The sequence below is a fragment of the Chrysemys picta genome, chromosome 7 (genome assembly GCF_011386835.1).
Source record: "Chrysemys picta bellii isolate R12L10 chromosome 7, ASM1138683v2, whole genome shotgun sequence".
Classification (NCBI taxonomy): Eukaryota; Metazoa; Chordata; order Testudines; family Emydidae; genus Chrysemys; species Chrysemys picta.
In genome coordinates this window covers 59,897,300-59,908,574 of record NC_088797.1, presented here as the reverse complement: position 1 = coordinate 59,908,574, position 11,275 = coordinate 59,897,300, and the positions used below count along the sequence as shown (strand labels likewise).

General features: G+C 52.6%; 1 protein-coding gene across 27 annotated transcripts in view; it reads left to right on the top strand.

The window, feature by feature from the left end:
* The first annotated feature begins 1,594 nt into the window (after positions 1–1,594).
* The window catches only part of WASHC2C (WASH complex subunit 2C), a 96,680-nt gene continuing 86,999 nt past the window's right edge, over positions 1,595–11,275 (top strand). For 12 of the 27 annotated variants that reach the window (XM_065553321.1, XM_065553317.1, XM_065553313.1 and 9 more), the window contains exons 1-2: positions 1,621–1,794; positions 3,322–3,486. In XM_065553321.1, coding sequence (XP_065409393.1) covers positions 1,702–1,794; positions 3,322–3,486 — 258 coding nt within the window. In that variant the 5' untranslated portion in view covers positions 1,621–1,701. Of the gene's footprint in view, positions 1,795–3,321; positions 3,487–11,275 lie in introns of all 27 variants that reach the window. The other 15 variants (XM_065553332.1, XM_065553331.1, XM_065553328.1 and 12 more) reach the window with 5 other exon arrangements.

The window sequence follows — 11,275 nt, the reverse complement described above, 5'->3', positions numbered from 1 at the left end:
CCTTTATTATTCTTTTGTTCCACTCTTTCTTTCTATGGAGAATTTGCCAATGCAATCACTGTCTTCCTTTTAAACAAATAAAACTAAAGAAAAAAGAAAAGGAAATGACTATTGAAAATAGCAATTCCAGTCCTAAAAACTACTGGGAAGCATTTCTTGCTCAATTTTATCCTACTTTTTCTACAGCAAGTTACAGTGGATCAGTATATTTGATTTGGGAGAAATGAAGTTAACAGCTGCCTGAATTGAGCTTGAGCATTCCTGAATTTTGAGGGTGTTCAAATCTGGAAGGCAGGTGCTAGATTCCCTTTCTGAATATTAGCTAAATCTGGAAAGGAAACGTCAATTTCTGCTTCCATGGCTCAGAAGTGGAAATCCTCCTAAGTGCCTGGTACTGTATCTAAAGCTGCCCAGGTGCAGAGCCTCCCCTCCCTTACTTTTCATTTTAAATTCTAGTGGGATCCAGGAACCTCCCTTGCTAGGCTTCAGATAGAGAGGGGCACTGTCCATTTAGTCCACCCAATTCCTTCTTTGGGGGCTGCAAGGTGAGGTCACACCAGTATCCCTAATCCAGTCTGGGAAAGTCTTCTGAAGGGGATATCTGGGGCAAAGCCTTCTATTCCTTGGGCACACTTGTTCCCCATTCACAGTGCCACCCCTTTTGACTCACAGCAAGCTGCAGCATGGCTCAGCTACCTCACTCCCTACCTCTCCCTTTTCTGTTGATAGCTGCCAAGAGATTGCTGGGAAATGTAGTTCTTTCCCTGCTCCAGGGCTGGCTCTATAAGCAGGGAGCTAGGCAAGGAACTACAGCTCCCAGGGTCCCATGGGTTCTCAGCTCCCATGCTGGATCCCCAGCTGCTCTGTGGCTCCGCTTCTGCAGGGTTGTGAGAGGGGAGGAAGTGAGTTAAAAAAAAAGATGGCCCGAATGCTGCCCCCTGCAAATGTGCTGCCCCAAGCACCTGCTTGTTTTGCTGGTGCCTAGAGCCGGCCTTGCCTCCCACATCTCAACCCCCTTCCCCAGCCTGGAGCCCCCTCCCACACTCAGAATCCCCCTTCCCCAGCCCAGAGCCCCCTCCTCCACCCCAAACCCCTCATTTCTGGCCCCACCCCAGAGCCTGCACCCCCAGTTAGAGCCCTCACCCCTTCCCACATCTCAATCCCCTGCCCCAGCCCAGTGAGGGTGTGGGAGAGCAAGCCAAGGAGTGAGAGGGAATGTAGTGAGCAGGACGGGCCTCAGGGAAGGGGCGGGGCTATGGTGTTCCATTTTGTGTGACTGGAAAGTTGTCAACTGTAAGGGGAGCTGGGATGTGCCAGGTGAAAGAGTCCTGGTGGAAGGTGAATGCAGGGGGTGGATGAACCCCAGCAGTCTGCAGGGTGTCAGTAATCCCCGGTGGCAGGGCGGGGAGGGTGAGTGAGTGTGGGAGAGGGGTTGTGATCCCTTGGCGGGGGGTGGGGGAGGATCAGCCCTGCAGGGCCTGGGGTGGATAAGCCCCTACGGGAGGGGAGGTCAGCGTGGGTGCAGTGCGCTCGGCGGGGGAAGGGGCGGGGTCAGTGACCCCGGGGGCGGGGCTGAAGGTCATCTATCCAGTAACCAGAAGCAGCGGCGGCGGCTGCTGGACCACGTGGTGGGGCGGATCACATGATCGGGCTCAGCTGACGGCTGGGCGGGGCGCAGCGCAGCGCAGGCAGGGCTCTGCCATGGAGCGCGCTGAGCCGGTCTGGGAGCGGGCCTGGGCCCTGGACGAGATCCGCAAGGGCAGCCAGAGCTGGTCGCTGGCAGCTGACGCCGGCGTGAGCGTTGGGTGGCGGCTCGGGGCCATGGGCGCGGCTCCCGGGGGGCCGGGAGTGAAGGGAGGCTGGAGGCGGGAGTTAAGGGGGAGCTGAAGGGAGCTGGGGTAGCTGGTGGGCGGCTGATGAAGGCGCTAATGGGCAGGTGTGGGTGCTGGGGGACTTGTGCGGGGAGGTGAAGGGAGCTATGGGAGTGAAGGGGGAGGTGAAGGGAGCTATGGGGGTGAAGGGGAGAATGGTGGGGGGAGGTGAAGGGAGCTATGGGGACTGGTGGAGGTCTGGCAGGAGGTGGTGAAGGTAGCTATGGGGGGGGCTGGTGAGGGGTTGTGGGAGAAATGATTCTACAGTTGGACTTGCTCTCAGCCTCTGGGCCCTCCTTAGCCTCTCCTGGCACCTGTTTCCCTCTCCCCATGCTGTGGCAGCACCAGGGGGCTGTTCCCCAGGTGTTTCTCATTGCCCCACTGTGGGGGCCTGGCCTGTTACTTGCTGGCCCCCTGCGAAGGGGGCTATCCTCAGGCAGCCTATACCCCACTCTAGTGAGTGCAGTCGGGAGGGTATTGGCAGCTGGGAGTAGTGGGGTGCTTGTGGTGGGGGGGGGGGGCCCAAAGGCTGAGCCAGCTGTGTTCCACAAAGCTAGCTGCAAAAGTAGGGGTTGGCTCATGGGTCTGGGGGGGTCATATACAAGCTGGCAGTGGGGCTCTTTGGGCAACTGGCTCTAATGAGGGGTGTGTTTCTCCTATGCTGTGTGGATTCTTGAATATGTGGACCTCTCCCTGCAGACTGGAAACCCAAACATGGCACTAGGGTGCTAGTGCCCAAGAGCTGGGAAATCTCTTCCCCCCCCGGCCCCTCTGGAAATACAAACAGAAAATGAAACTGGTCTCACTCTCCAAACTGAGGGCCACCTTTCCTGTGGATTGGGGAGGGGGCAACCCACGGATGTCCTGAGAGCTCTAGAATTTCCCATCTCCCCATTCACCCTACTCCTCCTAGTCCCCTCTGTGACTTTCTTCTCCTCCCACCTGTTCAGCGCATGTACCGGTAGTGACAGGTTCAGCGTTAAATACCTTCAGAAATTTCTCAGGTTGGCAGCACATCCAGAATAGTGCTGCAGACAGCTGTCATCCTGGGCTTTCCCCTCACTTCCCTGTGTCACATCAAGTCCTCATGGAATCATAGTGCAACTAGTGCCAGGTGGGGGGGCCATGGTGAAAGGAGAGAGATGTGATGCCACTTTAAATCCAACCCCTCAGCAAATCAGTGGTGGTTTCTGCTATTTTAATACTCTCTTGTTTTATGCGCTGGCCCTGTGTGAACTGCAAAAAAATAAACTACAAAAATAATGGAGGGTTGGGGGAATCACAAGAACATTTAGAGTATTAGTAACTTGAGTCAGGAGTTCTCCAGTCTAAAAGATCTTTCTTTTGTCACTTTCCCATTTTTAATTCACTTGAATGACTAGCCCTGGCCTTTTTATTGTGACTAAAGTTATCTGAAATTAAACACCACTCTTATGTGTTTTGTAAATAGCTTCTGCATTTTCTGCAAGAGTTTTCCCAGCAGACCATCTCCAGGACGCATGAAATTAAAAAGCAAGTAGACGGACTGATTCATGAAACAAAAGCCACAGACAGTCGCCTGCGTAATGTCTTCAATGACTTTCTTATGTTGTCCAACACACAGTTCATTGAAAATGTGAGTGCACCAGGATCTAACAGGGTTAGAAGCAAGTGATATAATTTGGAGTATGTTAAAATAGAGAGCATTTCTCCGGGATCTCTATTGTTTGTTCATTTTTGTTTGGCAATCCTATAACTATTGGTAGAATGATGTATTGTTTCTGATGATTTTGTCTGTTCAGAAGTCACTTCTCTAAATTATGCCAGAAATATTAGGCAAGTTTGTAGTTCTGGCTTCTTTACACTATTATGAATAGCACCTTCCCTTCCTTATCCTGGTGCCTGCTGGGTCCTAGCAACCAGGGGATTTCTTTTGGTTTTTCAGTCTCAGCTGCCTGAAGTCTGACATAAGGGGCATCTCCTTGTGATCCACTTCTGGGTCACAGCCCCTGTCCATTGAGAGTGGCTGAGAGAGCCCATATCTGATTGTTCTCCACAGTGTTTTTTTAGTGTCTTGTTCAGTCCAGTTGTAAATGTCCTATAAGGAGACTTCGTTAATCTGGGAGACTTCCACAGGCTGATCTGAAAAGCAATGTAGAGTTTTTTGAGATGATCACCTATCTCAGTGGTTCTTAACCTGGGGTGCACGCACCCCCTGGGGGTGCGAGATGCCCTTTCTGGGGGTGCAAGACATGCCAGATTTTTTTAGAAGGTAAATCATCAAAAACACAAATTAAGCACAGGCACGTAAGTACAACTACTTTGTTTCATCAAACCTATGTATTAACATTATACATTTTTAATGATTACGCTGTTAAATTTTAACTGAGAATTATATATTTATTTTAATTTCAATCTCTTTCATTCTATAGTTAAGATATATCTAGGTTTAAAGAACTGACCTACTTCAATGATTTTTGATAAGGGGTGCAAGAACATATTTTTGAGAACCAAAAGGGTGCAGGCTGCTGTAAAGGTTAAGAATCACTGACCTATCTGAATGTATCTCTTGATATACTGTTAATAGGGACAGTGTTCATACAAGCATTTGGTTCTGCTAAACCTGCATTTCCCAAACTGTATGTCATGAATCCCAGGGGGATCATGACAGACTACTGTACTGGGAGGGGTGGGGTGTGTATGAGACCTTTGGGGAAAAAAAGGGGGGGGGGTAGAAAATGTAAGTAAGTGTTGCTAAAGTGTTGGGGGGGCGAGGGGTGGAAAGAGAGAATCAAAACCCTGGCACACTGCGATTGTCAGCTTGCATGAATGCATGACAGTACCAGCACCGGCAGCCACGTAACAATGGGCTCGTAGGTCACATGGTAGGAGTGCTGCCAGCATGGCACCCAGGTACTGCTCAGGCATGCTGGGCCTCAGGGAGCCAGGTCCTCAATGTGGCTGAGGCTTATGATTCTCTTGGCATCAGGGACCCAAGGCTCACCGGCAGTGAGGGGTAAGAGTGTGGGAAGCAGGGGATGGGTTGTGTGTATAGGGGCTCATGGTGGGAGGGAGGGCAGAGGCTCTTGTGTCTATGATCTCAGGGGCTCCCCCCCTTAAGGGCTCAGGGAGGCTCTGGGTCTGTGTTTGTAGGGGCTTATGGGCCATGAGGGGCAGGTTAGAAGGGGGCATCTGAGAGGGGAAGAGGAAAAGTCTCTAACATTCAAAACGAATGTAAATAAAACAGTGTTATCCACCTTGTGGAGAACAGGCTGGAGTTGCTCAGTGAATTCTGTATGATAGGCCTGCAGCACCTTTCCAAGTACTGCAGCTGTAGTAATCACATCTTGGGTGACTTCACAGGTCATTTTGGAAGCTCTGCACAATTGTAATGTCTTCATTATGGTATAGTAAAAGCAGGTGCTGTAAAATATCAGAGCTGATGGTTTGAAGACAATTGTCTGTACCTATAGCTGTTTATTAGAAGAAAGTATTTGCTGTGACATAATGACTGTATTGGTGCTCGTATATGTGAACATCAGTGTTTCAGTACAGTAAGAAGTTGGATGTGAAAAATGTTGGCGTTACACACTAAACTTCTACTTAACGAGTAATGCTATAGCAATGAATGGCTTTAATTTCTTTAGGCATTCTGAAGTGTTGTGCACACTGGCAGATATTTTGCCTTGATCAACATTGTACTCTGATTGTGCTGGGCTTTCATAAAATAGAGATACTTTATTCCTGTAAGGGCCTTTGTACAAGGACAAGGCAGTGGAGAATCAGGCCCTTGGTATCTTTAGATACTGTGATACCTAGCTGTGTTGTGCTGCATCACAATGCTGCTGTGTACGACATTTAAAAGATATTATGGGTGCTCAATGTCTTTGAAAATCTGGTCCAAATTGTCTCAAGTTAGTTGCCCAAAAATTGAAGTACTTGGAATCGGGGGCCGCTTCTAATACCTTTGGCCTAACTTTTCTGTGCTTCAGTTACTAATCTGTGAACCAGTTTAACATCTTACCAGATGTTCATAGCTAGGTTTGGCAAGCTGGTCAATTGACCATCCCTTATTTGACCACGGTCATGTATTCCAGCAAGTGTCTTGATGTCGGCATCAGCCTACCTTTTTGATTGCATCATAGTGCCAATGGATGACAAGCCTATTTAGATGTCTTGATTATTCACTTTACTACATGCTAATGCCACCTGTTGGAGGAAGAAGGTGAACAAATTGAAGTTGAGCATCTTGATTGGCTGGAATCTTCTAGAACAAACATTGTATGTAGGATATATCTTTACTTGATGACTTACAAAGCACATTCAGTAAATTAAGACAGTCTTTGCCTGAAGAATTTACAGTGTAAAATGACTACACAAACATGCAGAAATTAATTCTGAAGAGAGTGGACGAGGGAGAGGAGGGTTCAGTTATTAAAATTTCTTTCCCAACACAGAGAGAAAAGATTTAACTTTAATATTTTTCTTTTGTAACTGTTCATTCTTGAATCAGTTCACATTTAAATGTGAAGCTGACATTGCTTAAAAAAAGGTAATAATCATTCCTGTTTTTAGAACTTCACCTTACTGTGTTTTGCATTTTTCTGAGTTAAAGTAAATCAGTTAAGTAACTTGTTTTTTGTAATTAGGCATAAGCAGATAAGGCTAAGCCTATTGGAGACTATAAAGTCTTATTCTTCTTCAAGGGATTGCTCATGTCTATTCCACAGTAGGTGTGCATGCGCGCCACGTGCACCAGTGCCAGAAGTTTTCCCCTAACAGTACCCGTAGGGGGAGAGCCCCATCGACCTCTGGAGTGGTGCCTCCATGGTGCGGTATAAGGGGTGCTGCGCACTCCCCCCATCCTCAGTTCCTTCTTGCCGCCAGTGAAGGTGCTTCGGAACGGTTCTGCTCCAGCTTTGCTGTAGCTCGTCCCCAAAACTGCTTGTTCGTTCAGTGTATGGTACCGGTAATTAGTTAGTTTAGTTTAGCTAGAGCGCCCGGGCTGGGGCGTGCCCCAGGTTTTAAGTCATGCGACACTTGTAGGTGATCTGTGCCACTGAGTGATCTGCACGCAGACTGCGCTTTTTGGGGAAACCCATCTCAGTGATCGCTGCAAGATTTGCAAGTCATTTAAGCCTCGGACCAAGAGAGAAAGGGACATTAGGCTCAGGGCTATTCTGATGGAATCAGCGCTGACCCCAGCTCCGGCATGCCGCCCCGAGTTGGCACTGCGGTGTTGGTGCGCGGTGACCCTTCGGCGCCAGCGACTAATCGGCGCCAGCGACTAATCGGCACCGCTCCCCGACCATGGGGCATGTCAAGAAGGCTAGGAAGAGGCCTTCTTCGCTGCGGAACTGAAGTAAACCCAGGACAGGGGCTAAACCCATGTCAGGCAGTCCTTGATCCCCAATGGCCTCTAGGCCTCCGACTCAAGTCGAGTGGAGTAGCCCGGCCCATTCGGAGCAGGCCTCCCTGGATGTCTGGATGCCCTCCACACCGGAGGCCTTGCAGGCGACCCGGGATATTATGTCCATGCTGGTACCAGGAGCACCGCCAATGTCTGCCCCGCACTCCAGAGGCAAGCCGCCTCTGGGATCTCCACAGTCACCCCTGGCACAGTACCAGTCTCAGTCGAGGGAACATTCCCGACACCGTTCACCGTCCAGCAGCCATTCAGGGCAAAGTCCACGTGGATCGCCCTCAATGCCCACCAGGCTGTCTGGTTGAGTTCCTTCTGACCAAGACTCTCTGCACCGCTCCGCCTCGGAGCAAACACCGATGGGACCGAGGCAGACGATGCCAAAGTTCCTAGTCTCAGAGGGACTATCGCAGCCAGTCATGGCACGAATGTCGACGTCGTTCCCGTTTGGTGTCATGCTCCAGGACCCCGCCACGGCACCGCCTCCGAAGCCCTGGGCATCAATCGCTGGCGTCTTGCTGTTGCGGGCCCACCCAGCGGAGTTGATCGCGGAGCAGCTGTTACCGACTGTACCAGTCCTCCATGTCGGGATCGCGGTCCTGTGGTCGGCATCCCTCCCGGTGCTGCTGCTCCTCCTCCCAGTCCAGGAACAGCGGCAGGTCATATGTCAGCCTAGCCTCCCTTTGTAGCCGTCCATCGATGGGCCAGGCCAGCCAGGCCGAACATCTGGCCCCGCCGGTGCCACAGCAGGTGCAGTGGCATCGGGCCCCGTGGCCAGGCCAATGGTACCAGTGGGCACTGTGGCCCCCGACGCGGCCCCTGGTGGAGGCTCGCTCCATGGCCTCGGAAGGACCTTCGGCCTCCCTCTCCAGACCTCCGAGGAAAGAGTCAGTGGGATGTACATCCTTGGCACCATGCCCAGAGACCAATCAGGTGGTGAACCCTCCAGTGCCGGTGGACACTCAAAGTACTGCACCGGCCTCCTCACCGTCCCTGGATGAGGCGATTATGACCCCTCCTCCCTCTGTCCCACAGGAGGACTTTAGGGCCCACCAAGAACTTTTTAAAAAGGGTAGCATCAAGCCTCCACCTCCGAGCAGAGGAGATGGAGGAGCCCTCGGACTCCCTGTTTAACATGTTGTCCTCCTCAGCATTGGGCAGGGTGGCCTTGCCTCTCCACGAAGGGGTGGCGAAAATTTCAAATGCCCTGTGGCAAACCCTAGCCTCATTGGCCCCCATCCCTAAAGAGAGTGGAATGCAAGTATTTTGTACCTGCCAAGGGGCATGAACACTTATACACCCACCCTGCTCCTAACTCCCTGGTGGTCGAGTCGGTCGACCACAGGGAATGGCAGGGTCAACCAGCCCCTACCCTGAAAAATAAAGATTCAAGGAGGCTGGACTCATTTGGAAGAAAAATTTATTTGTCCTCGAGCTTCCAGTTACGGGTGGCGAACCACCAGTCTCTCCTGGGCCAGTAGGAGTTCAATCTGTGGGTCTCCCTGCCCAAGTTCGAGGACTCCCCCCTCCCCCCAGGAGTGCGACAGGAAGAGGTTCAAAGCACTGGTGGAGGAGGGCACAGCGGCCGCCAGGGCAACCCTGCAGGCAGCTTCGGATGCAGTGGACATGGCCGCACAGTCCATGGCCTCCACAGTGTTCATGAGAAGGGCGTCCTGGCTCTCACTCTCTGGGCTGTCCAATGAGGCGCAGACCTCCCTGCAGGACCGCCTGTTTGACAGCAAAGCTCTGTTTGCAAAACAAATGGATACAAAGCTGCATGGCCTGAAAGACTCCCGCACGACTCTCCAGACTCTGGGTCTCTGTTCTGGCTCCAGCTAAACTTAAGTTCAAGCTGCAGCAGACTCCCGCTCAGGCCACCCAGTCAAAATACAAGACTGCTTATAAGAAGTTGTGGGACTATAAGAGGTGCCCACAGAAGCTGTTTCGGCCTGCCCCCCAGCCTGGGTCCTCCAAGGGAAAGCAAGCCAGGAAAAGGCGGCTTTGATGGGATGCCCCGGGGCACCCTGCCAGTTCTCAAGGATCCACCCTCAATAAAGCTTCCCTTCTCCAATCGGTTGTGTGCTTTCTTCCCAGAGTGGTCGTGGCTGACCTCGGACCGATGGGTCCTCAACACCATCTCCCGGGGCTACACTCTCCAGTTTACTTCCTCTCCGCCCAACCACCCCCTGCCCCATCCCTTCTGGGGGACTCCTCGCACGAGGCTCTGCTCTAGCAGGAGGTGGGGCGGCTCCTGGGCCTAGGAGTGGTGGAAGCGGTATCGGGGGAGTTCAAAGGCAAGCGGTACTACTCCCGTTATTTCCTTATTCTGAAGGCCAAAGGGGAGCTCAGGCCCATCTTGGACCTGTGAGGCCTGAACGAGTACATGGTGAAACTCAAGTTCCGCATGGTCTTCCAGGCCTCCATCATCCCCTCCCTGGATCCCGGGGACTGGTACGCCGCCCTTGATCTGCAGGACGCGTACTTCCACATTCATATATTTGAGGGGCACAGACGCTTCCTCTGTTTCATGGTGAGGCAGGAACACTACCAATTTACGGTCCTCCCATTTGGCCTGTCCACTGCCCCCAGGACATTCATGATATGTATGTCGGTGGTGGCGACCTACCTCAGGCGCCGGGGGGGTCCAGATCTTAACCAACTAGTTGTCCAGATAAGGGAAGGGCAGCTCCTGGTCGCAGGTGCGGGAACACGTGGCGCTCCTTCTGTCCACGTACACCACTTTGGGCCTGTTGGTAAACAACACCAAGTCCACGTTAGTCCTGGTACACCGCATAGAGTTTATTGGGGTGGTCCTGGACACCTCGTCGGTCAAAGCCTCCCTCCCACCGGACAGGTTCAAGACCATGAAGGGGCTCATCGACACGGTCACAAGGTTTCCGGTGACAACTGCAAGAGTGTGCCTCCAGCTCTTGGGTCACATGTCGGCGTGCACGTATGTGGTCTGTCACGCCAGACTCAGGATGAAGCCCCTCTAGCTCTGGTTGGCCTTGGAGTTCTCCCAGGCCAGGGGCAGGATGGACAAAGTCCTCACAGTGCCCAAGCCAGTGATCGCCTCCATACGGTGGTGGTCCTCCCCAAGAAACATGCTCTATGGGATCCCGTTCAGGGGCAGGGCCCCGTTGCTGGAGCTGGTGTCCGACGCGTCAGACCTGGGATGGGGGGGCCATGTGGGGAACGTTCAGACCCAAGGTCTGTGGTCAGCTCAGGATCTGACCCTCCACATAAACATCAAGGAGCTCAGGGCGGTAAGATTGGCGTGCATGGTCTTCCGCTCGCACCCGGAGGGCTGGGTGGTCAGGGTCCTCACTGACAACACGGCCTTGATCTTCTATATCAACACGCAAGGCGGGGCCTGATCCTCTGCTGCGAAGCCCTCAGGCTGTGGGACTTTTCTATAGCCCACAACATCTGCCTACAGGCCTTCCATGTACCGGGTGCCCGGAATGCGCAGGTGGATCGCTTGAGCAGGGACTTCTCCTCTCAGCACAAGTGGTCTCTCCACCCAGAGGTGGTGCACAGACTTTTCCAAGTGTGGGGAACTCTCCAGGTGGACCTGTTCGCGACTCGGCAGAACCGTCACTGTCCCCAGTTCTGCTCCGTGGTTCCTGGGACGGGGTGCTATCTCCGATGCCTTCCTCCTGTCCTGGTCAAGCAAGTTTCTCTATGCCTTTCCCCTGTTCCTGCTGATCGGCAAGGTCCTAGAAAAGATAAAGTTAGACAAGGCCTGGGTCCTTCTGATTTCCCCAGGATGGCCCAAGCAGCATTGGTACGGAACCCTCACGGGCCTGGCGGTCGCCCTGCCATGGCTGTTGCCATCCTGCCTGGACCTGCTCTCCCAGGGCCGCCTCCTCCACCACAACCTAGCGGCACTCCACCTCACAGCATGGCTGCTCAATGGCTAGGTAGGGAGGAAAGGACGTGCTCGGAAGGGGTTCAGCATGTCTTCCTAGAAAGCAGGTGGCCCTCCACACGCCGATCCTAC